This window comes from Natator depressus, chromosome 2, assembly GCF_965152275.1.
Source record: "Natator depressus isolate rNatDep1 chromosome 2, rNatDep2.hap1, whole genome shotgun sequence".
NCBI lineage: Eukaryota > Metazoa > Chordata > Testudines > Cheloniidae > Natator > Natator depressus.
Window position 1 is genome coordinate 12,222,330 of NC_134235.1, and position 26,189 is coordinate 12,248,518.

The 26,189-nt window shown below is 47.2% G+C and overlaps 1 protein-coding gene across 1 annotated transcript in view; it reads left to right on the plus strand.

The window, feature by feature from the left end:
* FAM135B (family with sequence similarity 135 member B) overlaps positions 1-26,189 on the plus strand; it is a 334,802-nt gene that overhangs the window by 237,914 nt on the left and 70,699 nt on the right. The window contains exon 7 of the mRNA XM_074943811.1: positions 2,305-2,431. Coding sequence (XP_074799912.1) covers positions 2,305-2,431 — 127 coding nt within the window. The remainder of the gene's footprint in view (positions 1-2,304; positions 2,432-26,189) is intronic.

Consider the following 26,189-nt stretch of genomic DNA (forward strand, 5'->3'; position numbering starts at 1 on the left):
TGTTGACTTACATAAAGTCAACTTAACTTTGTAGTGTAGACATCGCTTTAGAGATGCAATACAAAACCTCAAAGCCCAGGAGAAGGAGAGGCAAAGCTGGCTGTACACTGATATTGTGCACTCCTGGTTCTGAGCAGCTCTGGATTCCAGAATGGCCCATGGGGTAATTTAGGATTTCAGCTGCCCATTGCAAAGTCTTTGAGTGGGAGCACCACCCATTATCACGGTATCAGATAGTACTGTAGCCCCAGCCTCTTCAGTGCCACCCCAAGTACTATCCATACAGTAGGACTAATGGGGCAGCCAGTGGCTGCCTTTTACAATGCCTGCGCTGGGGAAATGTTCCCTCCGACAGTTCTGGGACTTTTATAACAGCATGAAGTCACCCCCGCACAGATGTTCATATTCCTGTGAAAAAAATACACTGTGCCCAGTGACCAGGACACAGCAGTTGAGCCTAGTGGTTAGAGCAAGCATCAAGCCTCGTGGTGAGAGCAGGACCCACATGCCAGAGCCAAGGGTCATAGCCAGATCAGAAGTTGTGAATCAGTGCCAAGGATCAGAACCAGGTTACCTGGAGTGAGATAAGGCAGGAGCAAGACTGGGGCCCAGGCAGGGGCAGGGCAGGAGTAAGACTGGGAGCAAGTGCAGGAAATATTTCAGCCATGAGCGAATGCTTTGAGCAGCTGCTGAACTGCTGCTGCTGGGCTTAAGAGCCAGTCTGCTGAGTCTTCCAGCCAATCCACAGGGTAGCCAAGTAGACAGCCTGCTACAGACCAGCCGCACTCATTAGGGTGCCCAGGGATCTGGCTCAGCTACAGCCCTGATTCCTGACACTATGAAATTAACAAAATCACTGGGAAGGAGATGAACAATAAATATGGACTACGCTTCTTGTTGTACAAGGAAGATCTAAAAACCAAGCAGGATGAGGAGATAACTCACGGGCTTGCCAATTGGCTATGGAGCCCCTCACAGTACAACATTACAGCTTTCAACTCCAGGCCATGATGGCAGTAGCGGAAGATGTTGCCTTTTGATGGTTTTCAGGACTAGGCCCAATGTTACTCTTCATAGTTCATAAGTTACTTTCCTGGCTTGATTGTTGCAACGGGGTTCTAGCTGCTGTCCTTGCTTCACTTGAAACGTCCTATGGGTGTCCCCGGTGGGGCTGTGGAAGAACAAAAGAAGAGATTGCCCTCCTGAAAATCCATTATAGCTTCTATGCTGAGCCCAGTGAATGCTCAGAAAGGACTTTGGAACTGCTGCATGAAATACTCAGATGTGATTAATAAAACTCAGAGTTTATGTACCTCACTATCTACTGAGATGCTGGGCCTTGATTTAAGCAGCTTCCCAATAAAACAGGGCATACTCCTATTGGAACAGCAGTCTGTTCAAAGATATGTGGCTTGACTGATCTAATGAGGTTCTGGTTTTTTTTTTTTTTTTTTTTTCTTTGTGACTCAGTTGTTTCCACTCCATCTTTGTCTGCCCATTGTTTTTTTTTTTTAAAGCTAATTCCAAATGTTGATGTTAGTATTTAAGACCCTGCATTTCGGATCATCATGTTGTACATGGTTGACCCGATTTCTCTTTCTAAACCTACCCACAACCTGCCATCTCTTTCTGAACTACCTCTAAGCCAGGATTTTAAAGAATGAGAGACTAACGTTAGGTTCCTACATCTGATAGAAGAATACCACTTGGGAAAAGTATGTTTTCTTTACAAGAAACTAACTGCCAGATGAGACCATTGAACTTTACATTACAGCCCTTGGTAACTCCAAGTCATGCCAATTTAAATAGTTAACAGATGGACTAATTAGTCGTGGCCTGATTTTTAGAAGTGCTGAGCACTCAACAGGTCATATTGACATTAACAGGAGCCATTGGGTGCCCAGAGCTTGAAGCACAGGCCACGCTATTAGATGCCCTAACACAGATTTAGGAGCCTAACTCTAGACTCCCATTTTTTAAACTCTAGGCCCTAGTAAGTTCATTTTCACCATTTGAGATGCCAACTATTGGATATTTTCTGTCCCCCATGGAATTCTTTCCCTTTGTGAGATGTGTGGTGGTGACTTGTTATATCACTTTAAAATAAAGCCTAAGACTTTTTAATGTGGCTTAATACCCTTCTTATTTCATGCTATTACAAGATGTGCTGTTAGTTCAGTGCTTGTGAAAACTACTTTCTAAAATCTGCAATAAATTCTGCCTGGTGGGTAGTGGGGACGGAAACTGACTCTTCCGTAACTCTGACTTTTAGTAAGTGTCTTTTCCTGTTGTTTCTCCTTTTAGCTTTGCTCGTCCAGGGAAAGGGTCGTGGCTGGGTAAGGGCAGCCTGGAGACAGAACCAGACCAGTCCAGTATGTCATTAGAGAATCTAGTGTTTGGAGCTGGCTACTGCAAACCGACGTCATCTGAGGTAAGGGCAGGCCGGCGACAATGGAATGGTTACGTTTTGACTTGGAATCTATGCACTCGACTGTGACTTGGATTATCTATGTTGATACAGGGGAGAGTGAAGGAGTAAGGAGCCTTCTAACAGCCCTATGTGGGATACCCTGACTTTGGGTCCAAGTGTGCAGTCCCCACCCTGGAGCAAAAGGGCAGAGGGTGTTAGAGAATGAACGGCGTCTTTGCTTCACACCCTATGCTCGTTTTCCAGCATAGCTGAGCCACCAAGGAGAGTATTGGGAGTTGCTGTGGGTAAAAGACAAGAAGCAAATTACAATCCCCTCTCTGAGGACGGAGGAAACCGGAGAGTAATTATGCCTCTGAGCATTGTCCGAGCCACCATGCCTCCTGGGTTAGTACAGCTTAGGCACATCCCCTTACTCAAAGCAGCACCTAGAGTAACAGTGTATGTCAAGGCTTGTTGCTTTACTAGTGACCTATAAAAAGCATTGGAATAGCAGGGCTGTTATGTTCTAGACCAGTGGTTTTCAATCTGTGGTTGGGTCTGTGGACTGCGTCTCAGGGGTCTGTGTGGTCTGCAGATCCCTGAGGGTTTGTAGACTATGTCTAAGATTTCCAGAAGGTCCAGACCTCCATGCAAAATTTTTAGGGGGTTGCAAATGAAAAAAGCTTGAAAACCACTGATCTAGACAGCGACCTACCAAGTGCTAAGTAAGAACCTTCACTTTTTCTTAAGGTTAAGATTATGTCATGGGTATTTCAGTAAAAGTCAGACAGGTCGTGGGCAATAAACAAAAATTCACTGAAACTTGTGACCTATCTGTGACTTTTACTAAAAATACCGAGGGGCAGAGGCGACGTGTTGAGGGGCATACAGGGTCATGTGTGCCCCCCCCCCACCGATTTGCTGCTTGGCTGGTATTGAGCATGCTCAGTAACACTGCTGAAGCCGGCTGCCCTCATTCTACCCCCCCTGCCCACTATTGACAGGCAAAGGTTGTCTGCGGGGGGTGGAGTTGGAGCTAACAGTCTGGGACCCACTGCTGCTGCTCCAGCTGTGACACAGCTCCAGCCCCGGGCGCCAACCGCCGGCCACAGCTCCAGCCCCGGGGGGACGGCGCCAGCCCTGCCACAGCTCCAGCCTCGGGGGCGGACTGCCAGCCGTAGCTCCAGCCCTGCCACTGCTCCAGCTCCAGGGGCTGACCGCTGCTGCTCCAGTCCCGCGGCAGGGGCAGAAGTCACGGAGGTTCGTTAAAGTTATGGAATCTGTATCTTCCCTGACAAATCAGACTCCTGAAAGGGGTACAGTGGTCTGGAAAGGTTGAGAACCCCTGGTCTGCGGTATGAAAAAGGTCAAAAGTGCATTGAGATAAGCTTCACTGAGGTTTGCTATCTCATAGACCCTGTAGACAAAGCCCAACCCAGAGGTGTTGTATATGCAGTTGGCAAAGAGCTGTGGGATTCTTTGGGATAAGCCCTGTCTTACTCCCATTGACATCAGTGGCACAATTTCTACCCAGTGCAGCAATGCATCTGTCACAATAAAAGTAGCATTAGCGCTCGTGATCAGAAAGTCTGATAAGAGCTTGCGAGACAGATGCCTTCTCAGTCCAGTGGAAAGCATATCATATCTGCACTGCTTTGTGTGGAGACATAACACAGGGCCAGATCCTCAGCTGGAGTAATCGACATCACTCGCTGGACTTAACAGAGCTACCCCCATTTACATCAGCTAAGGAACTGGACCCTTAAATCCGGCAATAAAAATAGAGAGCCAAATAGTAAACCCTTACTGCATTTTTACTCCATTTTTCTTCAACCCCGAAGCATGCAAACTGCCACACAAATCAATGAGTAGTAGCAAGCACTACGCCTGGCAGTGCATCCGTCACAGGATGGGGCTCCTACGCTGCTTCTGCATTCGATGATTTACAGTAATCCAAGGGGACTGTTCTCCATTCATTACTGTACCTTGCAGGCTAGCTTCTGCATATTGCCCATCAGCATTAATGGACTATAAATATTGTACTTCCATTTCAGAGTATAGTATATAGAGTAGCATAAACAAGTCATTGTCTGTATGAAATTTTAGTTTGTACTGACTTCGCTAGTGCTTTTTATGTAGCCTGTTGTAAAAGTAGGCAGAAATTTAGACGGCTTGATATAGCCCCTGGAAGACCTCTGCTTACCCCCGGTTGAGATCCAGTGCTGTAGACTACATCTAGCTTGATGCAGCTGGTTGAGGTCCACCCAAAGGCAGCTAATCTCAATTTAGTTCCCTAGCATAGACAAATCCTTCCAGGGCAGCCCCACATGGGACTGGGGAGGGAGAGAAGATTTTGGCCAATTCTTTGCTACTTGCAAAAAATTCTATGAAATATTTAAACCCCATGCTGAGCAGATGGGAACTCGGTCACAACTGAAAGCCCCCCAAGCACTAGCACTACCTGGAACTCGGGAGAACGAGAAGCTCAGTCAGCTATAATGGGATTTGAACCTATAGTTTCAGGTATAATACTGGTCAGATTATCAGAGTTGCTCAGTACCCACTGAAGCCAACCGTGTTCTGACAGCTGATGCTGCTACAACTCAGCTGTCCCTTCCAGGAGTCTATGGAGTGCGAGGTAGATCACTCTTAAATTGACACATCAGCCTCAGATTGTATGGAATTCCATTATTATGCAGTCACATACATTGTTTAATTATTTTCTGTTAAAACGTGGATGTACCAATAGCTATAGAAACGGCTGATGTCTAACTCTCTGGCAAGGCCCAAACATATCACTCTGAAAGCTCTCAGTGACTCTATCGGCTTGAACGTTTTCTTTGTCTTGTTTTATTTTAAAAAAGAGAAAAGTTTCTGCCTCTGTTTGAAAAGAAGGTTTTCTCTCCTTTCACGCCCTCCTGCTGCTTTGCCTGCTAGTGTTCCACCCGTGGGAAGCCGGCACGCCGCTGCTCGTGACAGATGCCTAACGTTCTGCGCTCTGAGCTGCTGATCTCTCAGCGTGGAGAGTAATTAAATGTCAGTAGCAGCAGATTGTACCGGTCCAAGTTCCCCAGCTCCTGCCAAATGACCTTGGGACACCACTGACCGTTCCCTCGTCTCCCAGCCTACTATAACGATACTAATTCACACTGTAATTAAAACCAAGGCGGTGTCCTATTATTCCCTTCACTCTCTTCAAAATCATACGCCCAAGCGATCAGGGTTTTTTAGCAGTCTCTCGGGAGTTAGGTGGAAGCATCCAGTTATGCCATATTTTGATGCAGGAAAAGGTGCCATTACCTTTCTTCTCTGCAACTCGTTTATTTCAAGCATACCACTCCTCTGAGCTCAAGTAATTTTGGGCTACTAGAGGGACCACTGTAGTTCTAGGCTACATCTCCCCTTGGAGCTGGGGTGTGAGTCTCTGCTTGAGCATATATACGATAGCACTCATTGAGTTAGTGCGCTCAAAATGGTAGTGTAGCCGTGGTAGCACAACCAGGGCCGAGTGGCAGCCTGGGTTCGCCACCCTGAGAACAAACCCACCCAGACCCCATGAGTGTGTCCTCGCGCCATCACTCACTGTTGCCTCCACTAATATCGCTATGCTACTGTTTTTAGCACATTAGCTCAAGGAGAACTTTCATGTGGTCATGAGCACCCCCCAGCTCTAAGTGTAGATGTAGTCTTTGAATGCGTGGTATGTTTAAGTTACAGGTAATGCAAGGGAGAAAGGTCAGAAATCGGATGGGGGAGGGGGAAAGAAGAAGGGGGTGCACTTTCAAGCTCCACTCACCACGTGAGTTCTGCCCACGTGAGTAGCCGCTCACCATACATTGTACAGATGTTCAAAATAAAATCAGATATGCTCATTGGGCTTCTTGGGATTGATTCTGTCTCCTTGGGGCGCAAATACACCATGGGCTCTGCTAGGCTCCATTTGTGTGGCATCTGCTCAGTGAGGCTTGCATGCCCCACTGGACTCCTTGGGCTTGTCTCCCTCTTGGGGGCTCTCAGATGCCTAACTGGACTCTGCTAGTCTCCTTGGGTTTGGCTTCTTCTATACTGGGGGATTTCAGAAGTAGCAATACTCTCCCAAGCCCACTCAGAGGTGTTGGTTCACATTCTGCACACACAGGCTGACGTCGCAGCATGTACGTTTGGTTCACGTTTTCGAGGACACTTCAACAGCCAGGTTAGGTCCTGGAGAATAAGGCAGTATTCTGAAAGATGTGTCGATGTACCATATTGGTGTGTACCAGCTGAATCTGAGCCCTTGACTGGGATTAGGAATCGTGAGTTTGGGGTTCTTTTCTTGGCTTTGCCACATACACACTGTATCCATTGGCTAATGGCCATTTGGACCCAAATTTTCAAAAGTGGCCTCTAATTGTGTTTGCCTTACATGTGCTTACTGTGTTTTGTAATCAAGGTGCAATATACAGGGTGACTAGTAATAGACTATACTCACTCTAATCTTATCAATTATACTACAGATAATTTGATTACTAATTAGTCCATCTGTTAACTATTTAAATTTGCATGACTTGGAGTTACAAAGGACTGTAATGTAAAGTTCAATAGTCTAATTTGGCAGTTGGTTTCTTGTAAAGAAAATGTACTTTTCCCAAGTGGTATTCTTTTATGGCTCAAAGTCAGCCTGAAATTTCTGAATTACTTTATATATGAGTGGGTAATATCCTTTATGTAGAGCTGTAAGAAAACAGGGAGGTGTTTTCAATGGAAAATTTTGACTTCTTGTCAAAATACCGAATGCCAAAATATTTGTGTCTAAAACTGAAATATTTTAATTCAGAATGGTTCCACCATGCCTCATGGCAGTTGTAGTTTTGGTGCCTTATGCTCCCGTTGTCTACTGTGAGCTGGGCTTTGTGGTCAGACTACATCTCCCTGGTGCACCACTTTCTCTCTTCTTCATGAGAGGAAGGCTGTGTGTCATAGAAGTCGTTGACTGTGATCCATCATTGGAGATGCAGTCCAGGCAGAGAGCCCATTCTATAGAAGAGAACAGGAACATAAGGCACCCCAGACTACAACTCCCATGAGGGATGGTGGCACCATTTCAAATGAAAAATATTTCAGGTTTTTAGGGGGAGGCAGGGAAATAGTTTTCAGGTGTTTGGTTTTTTGAAGAAATATTGTTTGTTTTTTGGTGTGGAAAGCAGATATTTTCCCTGAAAAATTTCATTTTCATATGAAAGTCCAATTTTCCAGCAAAAACAGTTTCAAAAACAGAAACTTCATGTTCTCAGTGGAATGTACTGTAACTCTCCAGAGCCGCTGCACCTGCCATATAAATCAACAAGGAGTGTTTCACCCTTTCTGATTTCTCTTCAAGAAAGCTGGCTCCCAGGAACATCTGGAAGTTCTGCATCTGGTGCGCTGGTGTTACGGGTCCCCCTCGGTGCCCAATCCAAGAAGGATGAGAGTCTGTTACAGCCCCAGCTAAAGACCTTTGGCTCTTTAGCTTACACTGTAGCAGCTCATGCTTTTAACTCTGGAATCCCTGGTGTATCAGTCAGCTGCACCACCTCCTTCAGTTCCCTGCTAGGTTCCCTACCAGACTGAGGGATTCTGACACCACCCCCGCAGAGGCAGGATGGGACAGTGTGTACCCCTGCACGCAGAGTCTGGAGGTAGTGTTGGGGTCAGGTTTCAGAGTCAATGCCCCATGGAGATAAGTGGGGCAGTTATACCCTTTGAGCTATCATCTCAGGCAGTCTGCAGAGTCAAACGCTGCTGAAGTTATGCTCCAGCTTCATTTGATCCATGTTGTGCCAAAAAAATCTGTTTTCTTCTGCCATTATGCACCTGTTAAACTTGGTGTTTCCTGCTTCTTCTTTTCATTTCTAGCCAGTCAGCAAACGTTTTTCCTGCTACTTCTCATCATTTCTTTTTCTGAGCATTTCTTCTTTGCTGGCCGTGGCCTCTGGTACCTGCTGACCTAGAAAGAAAAGATATCAGAAAGAAAGAAAGCAGGCATTAGCTTTGCAAAAGAAGGACTAAAGCCCAGCTGTTTCCTTTGAAAGGGCAGATATTTTGCATGTTTTCCCTTTCTCCCTTTGAAGCTAGTTAAGGGCTCGAGGGCTCTTATATTCCCTGCTGCATAAAGAAAACTTAATCCTACCAAAGAGGAAACTGAGTTTTCTCTCCAGAGACCCGAAGGACTTGCAGGATCTGCTAGATTTCATAACTTTTTCCCTTTTTGCAATAGGTCCTATCGTGTATTATAAGAAAAATGGCTGTTTACAAGCTCGGCACACGATTTTGATCTTGGCTATGCTGGTGCAAATCTGAAGCATATCCATTGGCTTCTGTGGCATCTATCTGGAATTACACCTGTGTAATTGTGATCAGAAGCTGACTCATTCGTGGAAAGGAGTTGCATGGGTGTAATTTAGAGCAGAGTTTTAGCCCTGAATGTTAATTTTAGATAGGAATTGTTCCGTATTTTTGGGCCCCTAGCTCTCTTCTTAATGTCAGTCCAACACTTCAGATACATTTTTAATATGCAAAGGGAAGCATTTAAAATACGTTCACGATGGTTGGTGTTAAAAGAACAGACACCTTTTGATGTTGCTAATTTGAATCTTAATTAGCAGTGTCAGGGAATCTAACAAATGGCCATTCATTTGTTCTTCTGCAACTGTAAGAGAGAATACACCATTCTAATGCTCTGCTTTTTGGGGTATTGAAAAGTATGTTTAATCATCAGAGTTTGGAGACCATTTTTTGATGATTGCTGTTCATTGTCTGCCATTTACAGTAGAATAAAGACTATTAGTTGATATGTACACAGAACTATAAGTGGTTTCCTATAAGTATTACAATCCTGCTAATCTAACAGCCATGCAATAGGGGTAATATTTTTTTAGTGGTTACTTCAATGTCTTTCATTCTTTGTTTCTTTTAGACATGGTGCTGGCAGAGGGAAGCAGTGTTATGATCTGGATTAGGTTCAGAGTTTGAGATTGAGGCCAGTTGAGGACTATGGTTCAAAGATGGTGGGGAGTAACATCTTGAAAACTTGTCCCATTTTCTTTTTTTCCAGATGGTGGAAATATCTTGAAATTAGCTATTCCTATGAGATTTCAAATATGTTTAAATCAGAACCAGAAAAGAGGCCATTTCTGGTTTTGGTTCTTAACCAAATCCTCAGGGATTTGTTCAGATTTGAGGATTGATAATTGACCCCTCCCTCCTACCCTGAGTATGGTTGTCCATCGTATCTGACAACACAGCATCTTGTATGTTCTCTTGTGGCTACACAGTAGGATCTGCGAAGAGCAAGATCATGAACAGAATGTATAGGCTCCCACTGAAGACTTGGCATGATGCTTGTCCCCATTTTCAAAGTGTTTATAAGCTTTACAATTGCTCTCTATTCAGGTCTATCCTTGACTGTATCTTGGAAATTATCAATATTTATGTCATATGATTAGAAATTCTGCTTAAGAGAGTCTTTGATATATTTCTGTTGACTGCATTTCCTTCATTTTCCAGTTTCACAAAAAGAAAAGGAGTACTTGTGGCACCGTAGAGACTAACAAATTTATTCATTGCATCCGATGAAGTGAGCTGTAGCTCACAAAAGCTTATGCTCAAATAAATTTGTTAGTCTCTAAGGTGCCACAAGTCCTCCTTTTCTTTTTGAGAATACAGACTAACACGGCTGCTACTCTGAAACCTTTCCAGTTTCAGTTCACCTTTGAGGACCTTTTTGGGGGAGTGTGCCATCATCCATTCTGATAACATGAGCTGTCCATCTAAGCCAGAGGTGGGCAAACTACGGTGGGACCATCCTGCCCAGCCCTTGAGCTTCCGGCTGGGGAGGCTAGCCCCCGGCCCCTCCCCTGCTGTCCCCTCTCCCCCGCAGCCTCAGCTCAGCTCCAGCTGGTCGGCAAGGTTGCAAGCTGCTGCCACTCTGAGCGGCATGGTAAGGGGTCGGGGAGCGGGGGCGGGGAGGGTTGGGTAAGGGGCACGGAGTTCCGGGGGGCAGTCAGGGGACAGGGAGCAGGGGGTGGTTGGGTGGGGTGGAAGTTCTGGGGGGGGGGCAGTCGGGGATGGAGCGGGGGGGTTGGATAGGTGTGGGAGTCCCGGGGGGGCCTGGTCAGGGGGCGGGGGTGTGGATAGGGTGTGGTGCAGACAGGGGACAGGGAACAGGGGGGGTTAGATGGGGGTGGGTTCCCGGAGGGCGGTTAGGGTGGGGGTTCCAGGAGGGGGCGGTCAGGGGAGAAGGAGCAGGAGGGGTTGGATGTGTTGGGGATTCTGAGGGGGGCAGTCAGGGGGCAGGGGCCAGGCTGTTTGGGGAGGCACAGCCTTCCCTATCCGGTCCTCCATACAGTTTTGCAACACCGATGTGGCACTCTGGCCAAAAAGTTTGCCCACCCCTGATCTAAGCTGAGCTTTGGTAATCAGTGCTTCCATGCTGATTGTTTTTGCTCTTTTAGTGATGTTTATGTTTGACACTTTGTCTTACTGGTGGACCTTCAGAATAGAGTGAGGATAGCTCATGTGAATTTTTTCAAGTTGTTTGATGCATCTGCGATAAACTGTCCATGTTTGCCTGTATAAAAGCGATGCTCTCAGCACTGCATTGTATATCCTGTTTTGTTGACAGTTTGATGATATGCTGGTTGAGTATCCTATGGTGACCTCTTCCAAAATCCTGGTTTGCTTTTAACATTCTGTTTGATAATACATGATCCAGGGAACCATCACCTGAGATAGTACTGCCAAGATATGTAAAGAGATGAAAGTTCTTTAGTTTTGTACCATCAGTGCTGATGTTTGGCTCAGTGACAGTAGTTGGTGGAGCTGTTTGGAAGACAGCTTCAGTTTTCTCCAGGCAGATGGTGAGTCCAAACTGTTTAGTTGCCTCTGAGAACCTGACAAGGATAATCTGTAGGTCACTTTCACTATGACAAAGTGGAGCAAAATCAACCACAGAAAGGGCTTCACATATGAGTTCCTCAAGGTCTTTTGTCTTTGCAGTAAACCTTGGGAAATTGAAGTGTTTTCCATCAGTTCTGTACTTTATGTAGATGCCCGTTTGAAGATTGTCAGTTCCATAATTCAGAATGGCTGCAAAGAAGAGATCAAAGAGGACTGGTGCCAGCACACTGCCTTGTTTCGCGCCATTAGACATGGGAGATGTTTTAGAGAGGCCACCATCTGAGAATACTTGTGAAGTTATGGCTTTGTGGAATTGATGTGTCATGCTACCAAATTTGGGCGGAGGGTTGTATGGGGTGCAAAAGGAGAAATAATACCTCTCACCCTGAAATTTGAAAGGCTTTGCACATAAAGTCCCACTTTATCCATGTCTTTGTTTTGTTGTTGTTCTTTGTTTTTTATCAGAAGCTTCATTGCTTTTTTAAAAGCTATGTAACGAAGGAGTCAGGACACCCTAGTTCTGTTCCCAGCTTTCATCTAACTTGCTGTGTGACCATGAACAAGTCACTCAGGGCCAGATACGCACAAGGGGTCTCTAAGTTGGTTGCCAAAATTTAGTGACCTAATGTAGGCTCATTGCATTGACAGAGTCAATAGAGAGACCAAAGACTTACTGTAATCAGCATGGCAAATGAATTATCCTTCCACAGCTACAGATACCTAGATAGCGCTCATCACTCTAGTATCTGAACTTCGGGCTGAAGTCCATTGTTGAGGTTTGTACTGCAGCAGCCTGTTGTTCCTGCTAAGTGGTAGTACCAAGTACTATCAATTTTGTTCATTTAAAAAAGGATTAAAAAAATGTTATGGACACAACAATCCACATTTTTGGGGTTCTGGTTTTGGGGGCTGATTAGGTCTATTACATTAATCAGAAAAAACTACTCCCTGTTAAAGTCTCTGCATCAAGTCAACGGTGCTTGTAACCTGTGGTCTGACAAAACAAGCCCAGGGGCAACTATAAGAGTGGTGGAAAGAGAAATAAAGAGGTGTTTACTTGTTGATCAATTTTACATGTGGCTTAGTTGTGAGCTACAGAATAGTTCCACTCTATAACTGAGCACTTTAATGCATTTTTCCATATACTTAAATTTTTACCTATCTTCAAAATTCAGCATTGGTTCCTCAGGCATCTTAAAGGAGGTGGGTAGGAACAAGTGTTTCTACTTTCTACCCTTAGGTGGAATGAGCTGTGGGAGGGAGAAACTTTTTTAGTCTCAGCCAATGCCAATGGAAATGGCTAATCACTGCCGGTAGATGTACTGCACCACGGTACAATTTTTCTTTCTCCTAAGTATTTTCTCCAGTGGTACTTTGTTGAAATCTATCCCCATATCCCTAAAGAACACCACAATAATTCCCATTGACTGACAGTAACGGAATTCTTGAACAGAGACGTAATCAGTTCCTACAGCTTCTGAGCTGACTGCCTCTCCAACAGCAGCACAGATGCCAACACCAGAATGGATGAGATCCATCACCTAGATGCAAACTCTTCGCCACTGGCCGGTGTCCCAGACAGTAGCACAGAGGCTGAGAAATGAGAGGAGAGAATGCCTGTTTTTCCTGCCACTTGCTCTTGTTTTGTGGAAATAGATCTTTACATGACATCAAGTGCTGCATCCTAGCTAGAAGTCACCGTGCCAATAACAATTATGCCGAATGTATAGGAATTAGTTGTTCTGTTCTTGTTACTTAGAATAATACAGTAGTGCCTTGAGGCGCCAAGCCGGGGCTCATTGTTCTAGGTATTGTACAAGGGAGCTCCAAGTTTCTCACAATCTATGACAAGACACAACAGGTGAAACAAAATAATGGGCTGAGAGATAACAGTGAAGTTGGGTGCAGCTGCATGCGTTACTAGTCTCCCATTCGTCATAATAGCCCCGGGGGGGGGGGGGGTGCCAGCTTAGCCAGTAGAAGATAACTGTGATCTGTGTGTCTCATGTCTGACACTGGAGGTATTTAAAGTCAGCACAGCAGTTCAGCACAAGATTAAATGCCATTTAAGTCAGAAATCAATGGAAATTAGGTGCCTAAGTATTTTTCAGGATCTGGGCCAATGGGAATTAGGCACCTGATTTAAGTTAAGGGAGTGTGCTGACATGCTTTGCTGAGTTGGAATCTAAAAGAGAACAAGGTGTGGGTTTTAGGATTTCGCTGATTGGAGCTGGCCAAATATTGCAAAATAGTATCGGGAAACTTTGAAAAAAAAATTGAAATCAGGTCAGCTGTATTTGCTCTCCTTTTCATCCATTTCCCCAAAACTGTTTGTTGTTGTTTTCAGGGTGTTAGAAGTCATGTGAACACTTATGGGTAGATGTTTTTGCAGAAGAATAAGTCATATCGCCGTCTTGACATCGCTTTGATTTCCCTCCTCTTAATAAAAGTTCAAGTCATCCAATCAGGGAACAGAAACAAAACCACAATCAGTGCAATGGAGCTGCAGTTGTAGTTAGAGCCTCGAGGGCAGGGATCGGCAACCTTTGGCATGCGGCCTGTCAGGGAAATCTGCTGACGGGCTCGGATGGTTTGTTTACCTGCAGCATCTGCAGGTTCGGCCAATCGCAGCTCCCACTGGCCGTGGTTCGCCGTTCCAGGCCAGCACATCCCTTGGCCCACGCTGCTTCCCGCAGCCCCCAGTGGCCTGGAACGGCGAACCGCGGCCAGTGGGAGCTGTGATCGGCCGAACCTGCGGACTCTTCAGGTAAACAAACCGTCCCACCCCGTCAGCAGATTTCCCTGATGGGCTGCGTGCCAACTGTCTAATCGCAAAAACCAAACACCCTTGTCCTGCCCCTTCTCCGAGACCCGACACCTCGCTCATTCCAGCCCCCCTCCCTCCGTCGCTCGCTGTCCCCCACCCTTACTCACTTTCACCGGGCTGGGGCGGGGGGTAGGGGTGCAGGAGAGAGCTGGGGCAGTGGGTTGTGGTGTGGGATAGGGTTCAGGGTGCAGGCTCCAGCTGGGTGGCATTTACCTCGGGTGGCTCTTGGAAATGGCGGCACGTCCAGCAGGGGCCCCTCGGCTCAGGGGTGGCCAGGTGGCTCTGTACGCTGCCCTTTCCTGCAGGCACTGCCCCCGCAGCTCCCATTGGGCATGGTTCCCATGGTTCCAATGGGAGCTCTGGAGATGGTGCTTGGGGTAGGAGCAGCGTGCGGAGACCCCCTGGCCGCACCACTGCCTAGGAGCTGCTACCAGACATGCCGTAGCCCTGCTGCGCTACCAGACTTTTAGTTGCCTAAAATCTCCCAGATTGGATTCAGTAGCCTCCGGGAGATTGAGCCTCATTCCAGGAGCCTCCTGGCCGAACCGGGAGGATTGGCAATCCTAGGCTCCAGCCCCATGGTGGGGCATGGAGTCTCGGGGCTTCCCTCCACAGAGGGGTGAGCCGGCGCTCATAGCTCCAGCCCCGCGGAGTGTGTGTGTGTGCGGGGAGGGGGGCGCAGAGGCTCGGGGCTTCTGGTCTGCGGTGCCAAGACTTGCTGCAGGCTGGATCCGGCCCATGGGCCATAGGTTCCCCACCCCTGCTAAAGGGATTAGTAGTGAAAAGATGGCAGAGTAGAACTTCTTTAGGAAGCTGTGAGTCTTGCCTAGTAGGCTGCTAGGCTCTGCAGACAGCCCCACAACAGCCCACACTATACACTTCAATCAAGCAGACACATGGCAGGCAAACAAACTCACCCCAAGGGTCATGTTCTTGCTCCACCTTCACCAGGAGAATTCCCTTACAAAACTCCCGTTTGCTGCTCCTGTTTGCTAATTTCAACAGAGTCTAAATGTTACGTAGAATAAAGCACCCTTGCCCAGTAGGCATATGGACGTGGGTTGGGTAATGGAGTCTTGCCAACAGTTTGGAGCCTGGCTGTGGACCTGGAGGAGCTGCGATCACCACTCCACAGCTATGACTACAACATCCAAGTTGTTGCAGACACGTTCCTCATGAAGGTGCTTTGGCCGTTAGGTCCACTGACTGTCCCTCGTTCCAGGCTCCCAAATTCCCTCCCTGTGAGAGGAAAGAGCAGTCTTGAGGTTGAGGCACTAGTTCACTCATTCAAATGTTTCCCATAGGGACCCTGAGTAAATGTCATTATATCTGCCAGCTTTTTGGTGGGCATCAGAGCAGTTCACAGGGTGCAAGGCTCCCTGTCACCAGAACCATCCTCTCAGTTGGCATTGATTGGCACCTTTCTTGGCTTCCTCAGCAGAGAGGTCAAAGAACTGAGTGGGACATTCAGTTATTTTCTCACCACCCAAAGGCAGTTCCTCCAGAATAAATCTGAGTCACGTTCATGGCGGGTAAGGAAGTACTGCGTCTGTTGTGCATGCTGTACTTTTCGTGTGAATAAATAGTGCTCAAGTGTTCAGAGCTGTCAGTTCAGCACGTTTCCCCCAGTGCTAAACTCACTCGGAATATTTTATTAAAAACATAAAATAATGACCTGCAGAAGAAATACCAAACTACTCTGTGGCTCATGAAATTTTATTGTCTCTGCCTCTAACTTACTTGCATGAACTATGCATAATATAGTAGGTAACTGCTGAGATAAGAAACGAATAAGTGAAAATGGAATATTTATGCAAATTTATATAGCTCCTTCTATTCAAAATTCCCTGTTAGTTGCAGTGAATTGTAACTAATGACTGTAATTTCCCTTAAAGTAACATACCTAGGGAAGTTTCTGATTAATTGCTATTGTTGATCCAAAAGAAAAATAGAAATTCTGGATGTTTTAAGCAGCAAAAATGCTTCTTCTTTGTTTATAATTAGCTTTCTGCTTTGTAATCTGGTGGGTGGTTGCATGCGTCAAATAATGGTACTGCGGTGACAAGTTAGCGGTGGATGCAGCTTAGTGACAACTGTGGGCAATGAGAAGTTCCCTGGCTCCTGCAGGGGTAGAACCCAGATCCTCCCGCATCAAAAGCATAGGCCTTTATCTCCTGGGCTCATAGAGAAAATCTCTGTTGGAGGTTAGCAGTAATAAGACCTGTACCATATTTGAGCAGTTCTGATTTTATTCAGCAAAGGACAGCCGTGCACAGAGTAGTCATTCACAAGAAGGCAAGTTGCTGTTACCAGACCTGTAAATTGTTCCCTGTGGAAATTATAGTGTGCACTCAGTACTGTTTCAGAGTAGCAGCCGTGTTAGTCTGTATTCGCAAAAAGAAAAGGAGTACTTGTGGCACCTTAGAGACTAACAAATTTATCTGAGCGTAAGCTTTCGTGAGCTACAGCTCACGTCATCGGATGCATCCGATGAAGTGAGCTGTAGCTCACGAAAGCTTATGCTCAGATAAATTTTTTAGTTTCTAAGGTGCCACAAGTACTCCTTTTCTTTTTACTAAGTACTGTGACACTCTAGGAGATTGAGAGAAGATGGTTATCTATGCATAACTATGGGACAACATCCAAATGATGTCTGCTGCAGGAATACCTGCAAGAGAGGCCAGTGGGCCAGGAAGTCTCTGTGAGAATATTCTTGAGAGTGTTCCTGGAATCATTCCATTGCCAGGGTAGAGTTTTCTCTTCCTACAGAATGAGTGTCTCAGACCTCACATGCTGGAGACCACAGCACCTTCACAGTGTTACCAGCTTTATTATTTATATTCCCCAGTAGGCCTAGATGCAGTGTCTTCACTGCATTTTTAACCGGGTCGGTGGGACCCAAGCTTTTAGACTCGATATTTCCAAGCCCACGCTTGAGCATCCACACTGCATTGTAAACCTGGGCTTAAAATGGCTAGACCCGGGTCTCACAGCCAGGCTAATGTGTCCATACTGCATTACACACACCTTCTGACTTGAGTCTGCGGTTTGACTTGCATCCATACTGCAAAATTTCAGGGCTTGGGCTGAGTTACAGTGGGACTCAGGCTCTGACCCGCCACCCTAGCAGAAGCCCCAGTCATGGCCCAGGACCCCATTGTGCTAGATGCTGTACAACCAGAACAAAAAGCTGGCTGCTGCCCCAAGGAGCTCACAATCTAAGTGTAAGACAAGAGACAGCAGATGGAGCAGTACAGGGAAACAAGGAGACAATATTGACCAGCATGATAAGCTGTGATCTCTGTACACCAGCAGCCTGACTGTTGTCAGGTTTGTGTAGGGATCACAGCAAAGGAGAATTCTGAGGAGGGGTTTGAAGATGGATAATTAGGTTGCTTTGTGGAAGGTTATGGGGAGCACCTCCCGAGTGTGTGGGGCAGCATCAGAGAAAGCATGAAGGTGGGCAGTGGGGGCTGGCATCGTAGGCCAATCAAAGGCAAGCATCAGCTTCTCAATACTGCATGAGATGATAGGAAAGGTTTGGATTGGCCATGAGCAGTTTATGCATGATGCGATAAAGAACAGTCTGTCACAATTTTATCATTAGTCTCATACATCATTATATCGAGAAGGAAATTTTCAAAAGCACCTAAATTCCACTGACTTTCAGTGAGACTAAGGGCTTGTCTACACTTACCGGGGGATCAATGCTGCGGCGATCGATGCACCGGGGGTCCATTTAACGGGTAGACCTGCTAAATCAGAGGTGGGCAAACTACCATCCACAAGCCACATCCAGCCCACGGGACGGTGCTGCCCAGCCCTTGAGCTCCCAGCTGGGGAGACTAGCCCCCGGCCTCTCCTCTGTTGTCTCCCCTCCCCCGCAGCCTCACCTCGCCATGTCGCCAGCACTCTGGGTGGCGGGGCTACGAGCTCCTGCCAGGCAGCACGGCGGCTTGGCTGGCTCTGGCCGGGCGGCGCGGCTGCCAGTCTTGGTGCTCTGAGCGGCATGGTAAGGGGGCGGAGAGCGGGGGGGTTGGATAAAGGGCAGGGGATCCTGGGGGCAGAGAGCAGGGGGTGGTTGGATGGGATGGAGGTTCTGGGGGGGCATGGTCAGGAGAAGGGGAATGGGGGGGTTGGATAGGCGTGGGAGTCCCGGGGGGCCTGTCAGGGATCAGGGGTGTGGATAGGGGTCAGGGCAGTCAAGGGACAGGGAGCAGGGTTAGGGGTGGAGGGTCCCTGGAGGGGGCAGTCAGAGGACAAGAAGAAGGGGGGGGTTGGATGGGTCGGGAGCTCTGAGGGGGGCAGTCAGGGGGCAGGAAGTGGGAGGGGTCAGATGCAGGCGGGGGCCAGGCTGTTTGGGGAGGCACAGCCTTCCCTATCCGGCCCTCCATGCAGTTTCAGAACCCCGATGTGGCCCTCAGGCCGAAAGGTTTGCTTCCCCCCATGCTAAATCGACTGCAGATTGCTCTCCCGTTGACTCCAGTACTCCACCGGAACGAGAAGAGTAAGGGGAATCGACGGGAGAGCATCTCCCGTCGACATAGGGTATGTCTACACTACGAAATTAGGTTGAATTTATAGAAGTTGTTTTTTTAGAAATCATTTTTATATATTCGATTGTGTGTGTCCCCACAGAAAATGCTCTAAGTGCATTAACTCGGCAGAGTGCTTCCACAGTAGCGAGGCAAGCGTCGACTTCCGGAGTGTTGCACTGTGGGTAGCTATTCCACAGTTCCCGCAGTCTCCGGAAATGAGATTCAAAAGTTCGCGGTTCTTTTCCTGTCTACCTGGCCAGTGCATCTGAGTTGAGAGTGCTGTCCAGAGCGGTCACAATGGAGCACTCTGGGATAGCTCCCGGAGGCCAATACCGTCGAATTGTGTCCACAGTACCCCAAATTCGACCCGGCAAGGCCGATTTAAGTGCTAATCCACTTGTCAGGGGTGGAGTAAGGAAATCGATTTTAAGAGCCCTTTAAGTCGAAAAAAAGAGCTTCATCGTGTGGACGGGTTCAGGTTTACATCGATTTAACGCTGCTAAATTCAACCTAAAGTCTTAGTGTAGACCAGGGCATAGTGTACTGTGGACCCCGCGGTAAGTAGATCTAAGCTATGTCGACTTCAGTTAACGTAACTCAAATTATGCAGCTTAGATTGACCAACCGCTGTAGTGTAGACAAGCCCTTAGTTTCTAAAGTGCCTAGGTCACTTTTGCAAGTAGGACTTAATCTCCCAAATCTCGTAGGCACTTTTGAAAATTTTCCCATCTTGTTTTTCTTAAAACCCCAGCTCCTGGACTTATGAATACATAAGAATCTCAGTTTTCATTTCAAAAGAAAAAAAAAAGTAAGTTTCCAGCATTCACGGTTGTGGAGAAGAGCTTAAAAACATGAACCCTAAAGACTCAAAACCTAGGAGACAAATAAAAAGATGCATTTTTAGTCGCCTTAATTTTATTTCAATTTTATGATTTTGGGTGTTCCTGATTCATGATTTTTGAACAGCTGGGGATGGCAGTATTACACCCATGCAAAAGCCCTGTGCTCCCTGAAAATGTTGGAACCTATCTTTAAAAAAGGCTCAGTGGGTGAACCTGGGAATTACAAACTAGTGAGCCTTACCTCAATACCAAGCAAACGGGTTACAATAAGTAAAAACATAATTCTTTGAACGCTTACTCAAGTCCATTCCAGTGTAAGTATGTGCACGCTGCTTGCACTGCCACCGGAAAGCTTGTCCCCCAGTGGTATCCATGGGGTTGGCTCTGGTGCCCCCTGGAATAGCGCCTTCATGTCACGGTATATAGGAACCAGCCCTCCCCTCAGTTCCTTCTTAACACTTGTGGGCGTCCCTGAAACCTTGCTTGTTTCTTGCACTTGCAAGTATTCCTCTCAGTGGACTGTTCCGGTAAATAAATTGTACATAGTTATTTCTTTTAGAATTAAATTAGAATGTAGTTAAGTAATATAGTGTAGTTTGTAAGTTCTCCGCTTCAGAGGCTAGCCCGACCTGGGCACTGGGGTATGCCTTGGTCCCAGGGTTTCAAGCAGTGTGCCATGTACTGCAAACTGATGCCTGTGAGTGACCCGCACAGTAGTTGTCTTAAGTGCCTGGGAGAGGCTCAGACTCAAGAACGGTGCTGGATGTGTAAGAACTTAAACCCAAGGAAAAAAAGGACACGGACATTAGACTTAAATTCCTCCTCATGGAGGAGGCACTTCATCCCTCCTCGGAGCCACAAGTAGAATCGGCACAAAGTACTTTGGTATTGGTCAGGAGCACCCAAGCCTCCCTGGCAGTGGTGCTGCACTGCTCTGCCTCCCCGGTGCCGATGAAAGACTTTGCACCACGGTACCGCCAAACATCCCCAGTTCACAAGAAGACAGTGGCAGCACCGGCCTCCCGGTACCACTCCCCATCTCCAGTGCTGAAAAAGAAACAAAGGCAGTTGGACCGGGGGCTCTTCCTGACCCCAAGACAAAGGGTCACAGAGAGAGTGCATCCCGTGCTGGGCTACTCTGAGGTGCCTGCAGACTGCAGCTACAGCCCTGGCTTTGCCATCAACACCAGAGGATTGTCCGGTAGCGAGGAACCTCCTTTCCCTCCAGGTGCCACCATCCCCCACTGGTCGTGAACTATCTGTGACAGCTCTAGCACCATGGGACACCTCGGCACGGAGACAGTTGCCAGCACAGGGCAAGCCAATAATGATGGCATGGCACCACTCTACCTCACACTCTCCCTTGCGGTACCGCTCTCCATCACGGCACTGCTGCACGTTGAGGCACCGCTCCCTATCAAAGCACCACTCCCCTTCGGCATGGCATTGCTATCTGGCACCAACCGGCACCCCACCTCAGACTCTGATTTGGAGGCAGAATCAGAATCGTATACCTCCCAGAGAAGCAGGTACTGCACCAACCACAGACACCTGGATGGACAAGGGAAGTACCGATGGCATGTCCATCAGCTCAATGGTATATGCCACTGCAATGGCCGATTTGGAACCCATGGGTGGACCAACCATTTCAGGAAGGTGAGAGCACCCCCTCTTCTCCCTTGGAATGGGGTTCAATCCCCGGTGCCGTGATTGGTACCAAGATGCAGGATACACCTCCATGGGACCCACCTGCAACAGAGGAGGTACAGCGTTCGGTACTGGTGGAAGCCTCATCCTCCTCTTCCCCAGACGAGGCAATGGTGGGGATGGCCATGGCACCCGCACAGGGTGACTACAGGTTGCATCAAGAGGTTCTGCATGCAAGCTTGGGCATGCAGGTGGAAGAAATTTCTGAGTTAGTCCATGCCTTGGTAAACATATTAACACTCTGGGGACCATCGAGGGTGGTCTTGCCCTTAAATGACACCATCTTAGAATCCATAATGCTCAGTGGCAGACTGCTGCATCTCTCCAGCCCATGGCCAAGCTGATGCAGAGAAAATATTTTGTGCCTCCTAAGGGCTATGAATATCTGTACGCTCATTCTCCACCGGGTTTGCTGGTTGTTGCATTGGCTAATGAGCGGGAGAGACAGGAGCAATGGGGGCCCATTGCCTAAGGTAAAAGAGGCCAAAAAAATTGATTGATTGGGCAGGAAGGTCCAACCATCAGGCCCTCTTAGGCTGTTATGATTTTAACTTTTGGTCGGCCATGACAAAGTTTAAGGAACTATCTTTGGAGTCAAGAATGAATTCTCTGCCTTGGTGGATGAGGGTAAGGACGTAGCTAAGGCATTCCTCCAGGCGGCCTTGGATTCAGCAGACATGGCAGCCCGAGCCATGGTCTCAGCAGTGGTCATGTGGCGTAGCTCCTGTCTTCACTCTTCAAGACTACTCTACAAGGTCCAACAAACTATTCAGGATTTGCCATATGACGGCAATTCGCTCTTCTCGGAGCAAACTGATGTGAAGCTCCACAACTCAGAGGACTCAAGGGCAACTTTAAGCCCTTGGGTCTCCACACCCCAGCCCCAGCTTGAAAATGCTACAACCCTCAACCCATGGGCCAGTTCTATCCTCCACAACAACACCAGCACAGGCAGGACTATAGCCAAAAGGGGAACAGGGCTACAGGAGGAGGCCTCCACCCCACTCCTCGTTGACCCCAATGCCTGCCCCCACGTGACACTAGACAGGGCTAAAACAGGCCTTTTGAAACTGTGTGCCCGAAGGCGGCATACCAGGACAGCAGCCTGGTCAGCAGCCCCTTGGGAGTTCATGAAATTGATCCTATCTCCCCTACATTCGTGAACTGGTTCTTCCACATCTACGAGGCATGGACCCGCATACCTTGGACCGTTGGGTATTGTGCACAGTGGAAGTGGGATATACCCCTCAGTTCTTCCCCTCTTTCCCACCCCATCGCTTTTCAGGGACCCTTTTCACCAGAGACTTCTGGCACAGGAGGTGCAATCACTCCTATGGGTAGAGACTGTGGAGGAGGCTCCTCTGGAGTTAAGGGGCTGGGGATTTTACTCCCATTACTTCCTAATCCCAAAGGCCAACAGTGACCTCAGACCCATCCTGGATCTGCGAAACCTCAAAAGATTCATGAAGAACCTGAAATTCTGCATGGTCTCCCTACCCTTTATTATCCCCTCCCTGTATCCAGGGGACTGGTACACAGCCCTCGACTTAAAGAACGCTTATTTTCATATAGCTGTCTTCCAAGGACACAGGAGATACTTTTGATTTGTGGTAAACTACAAAAATGGAGGCAGATGTAAAACTGATACAGTCAACTTTCCAGAGCCTGGAGCTGTTGCTAAATATGCAAAAATCAACCTTTTCTCCAGTTCAAATAATAGAATTCATAGGGGATGTCCTCCACTTGAATCAGGTTGGAGATTTTCTCCCAGAAAGCCAATTCAGAGCTATAGAGACACTTATAAATGGCCTGAGAGATTCCTCCATTACCACAGTGAGAAACTGCTTGAAGCTTCTGGTGCACATGGCATCTTGTACCTTTGTAGCACAACATATGCGACTCCATCTGCGGCCCCTCCAATCTTGGCTAGAATCAGTATAAATACCAGGCCGACATCCTCTGGACAAGGTAATCACAATTCTGCCATCAGTGAATTCCACCCTCCTGTGGTGGCGAGATGGTGTGTGCCGGTATTCCCTCTTTGACGCCCGCGCCTTTGATATTCCTGGTCATTGATGCTTCAGAGATGGGGCGGGAGCTCACTTTGGGTCCCTCAGAACTCAGGGTCTCTGGTCACCAGAGGAGGTAGTCTTACCTTTCAATGTGAGAGATTTAGGGCTGTGTGTCTAGCCTGCCAAGTGTTCCGACCCCACCTGAACAGTAGGTGCATATCTGTCCTCATGGACAACACAACAGCAAAGTTTTAAATAAACGAGCAAGGGGGAGCTTGCTCCTCTCCCCTTTGTCAGGAAGCCCTAAACCTGTGGGACTTCTCTATAGCCTATTCCTATTCACCTTGAAGCCTCCTACCTACCAGGGTCACAGAGCAAGCTGGTAGACCATGTAAGCAGATCCTTTTTCAGCCATCACAAATGGTCCGTTTGCCCAGACATCTTGAACGCTGTTTTCCAGAAGTGGGGGTTTCCCCAGGTGGACCTGTTCGTGATGAGGCACAACAGGAAGTGCCCTCAGTTCTGCTCCTTCCTGGGGCGCAATCCAGGCTTGCTCACAAACGCTTTTCTCCTTCTCCTTCTCCTTTACGTGTTCCCTCCCACTCCTCTGACATGCAAGGTACTGCTCAAGGTCAGAAGGAACAGAACATGATTAATCCTAATAGCTCCAGCATGGCTGTGCCAACGTTGGTTCACAGCCCTGCTGGACTTCTCAGTCGACATGCCTATCAGCCTGCCAAGGTTCCTGGACTTGATCTCTCAGAACCATGGCTGCCTGCTCTATCCAAACCTTGAGTCCCACCACCTGACGGCATGAAAGCTTCATGACTGAACCAGGCAGAACAATCTTGTTCAGCACCAGTACAAGAGAAGCTCTTGGGCATCAGGAAGCCATCGACTAAAACCGCCTACCTGGAGAAATGGAAGAGATTCTCAATCTGGTCGAAGCAAAAAGGTGTTTTGCTTATGGAATCCTCACTGTCCTTTATTTTGGGCTACCTGCTTTACTTAAAGCAGGAAAGACTAACCGTTTCATCTGTAAGGGTTCATCTAGTGAGGAGGTGGGACCTTTGCCAAGTCCTAACAAATGCGGATGCAGGATGTGATCCACGAGGAAATTCTCTGGACTGAGACTGAACTGCCTCTCATCCTGTCCTCAATGGCTACAAACAGTTGGGTGGTCTTTCTAAAAAGTTTGGTTCTCCCTCTATAGAAAGCAAGTGCATGTGTCACATCCAGGGAGCGGAGCCTCTGTTTGCCCCTGCTAGCACGTGAGTTAGGTTACAAGACAGGGAGAAAAAGGTCCTGTTTACTATGAAATTGTGAGACCATCTTTTGAAGAAAGGATGGATGTGACCACAGCCGTACCTTGTCTTTGAAGAACACTGTATGTGCTGCTGATTTGCAGAGAACATATTGCCCAGTCTTGGCTCATTGTTTACTTGTATTCCTCCCTCTGTCTGTCTGCATCAATTTTTTGTCTCTCGTTTTCTGTTTACATTGTAAAATTCTTGGGGCAGGAACCACCTTTTTTGTGTGTGTTTTGTACAGTACTTAACACAATGTTGCCCTGGCCCCTGCCTTGGGCTCCTAGGCATTACAGTAATACAAATAATAATTGATTAAAAGGGACATAAACTCTCATGGTTTATTCCATGAGTCAACCACTGATGGGGATTTAGGAAGAGACTTTGCCTATGGACGGGTTATTTTATAAATTGTCCATAAGGGGATATCTTACATCTTTCTCTGAAGCATTGGATACTGACCGTGATTGGAAGCAGAATTGGAAGCAAGCTCAAAGGAGTGCCGGTCTGATCTGGCATCACGATTGCTATGCGGTCTAATTTATCTTTCCCATCCCCCATACCTCTGGGAAATTTGAGAAGCTGAGCCCGAGGCAGGTAGAAAGAAAGAGAGACATGTGATAATGTTATCCATAGAGACATGATTGCCTCCCACCTGCTCATGACTCATCAGAGCCTGGTTGGTAGCATGCTATAGACTGAAAGAAATAATCAACACAAAATCAGCCTTAGTAATAAAATGTCAGACTGATTGTTTAAATAAAAAAGGCCCATAAAAGTTGAAATCACTTATCAGTGCCAAATGACGACTAAATATTTTCTGTTTAGCAATTGCTTGACACTCTTGCTAATGTTTAAATTTGCCAGGATGAGGAACAGTTTGAAGGTAATGTTATGACCCGTCTCATTATTCTCTTCTCCTTTGGAGGACACAACACTAATTAGCTGGCATGCTGCAACTGGCCCTGTTACAAAGTATCTCTCCTCTGGCTGTTGTGGAAGGCTCTTGAGTAAAGAGAATGGGGCAGGGGGTGGGGGTGGGGGTGGTGATTGGACACATCAGCTTGTTCTCGCCTTCGAGATTGTGCCATTGCAGAGCAAAATGAGCCCCTGAGGAAGCTCTTCAGCTGATGGAGGTTGTATCTGAGCCACGTCAGTGTGATATCTACAGTGTACATGAAAAGTCCCTTTTAAAAGTTAAATTAGTGCATTATGTTAATACCAATAGGTAAAAGAGGCAGCCTGGTTCAGTGGATAAGGCACTGGACTAGAAGACTTGGGTGCGATACTTGGTTCTGCCACTGATCTGTTATGTGACCTTGGGCAAGTTGATTTGCTGCTCTGTGCATGTTTTCTCTTTAACATTTTGCCTGTTTAGATTGTAGACTCCTCGGGGCAGAGGGCTGTCAATTATTTTGTGTTGTATGCTGCCTGGTGCAGCGGGCTTCCAAATTTTATTAGGGGGCCTTAGGCACTAGAGTAATAAAGATACAGGTTTGATGCTGCAAGGTGTTGAGTGGGAAATCTGAAGGGAGTTGAGGACATTGGGCACCTGGAATGAATAGGTCCTAAGGTGCTAAATGATATTTTCCTCAATGCACTTTTTGTATCCTCCTATTCTCTTCCTTAT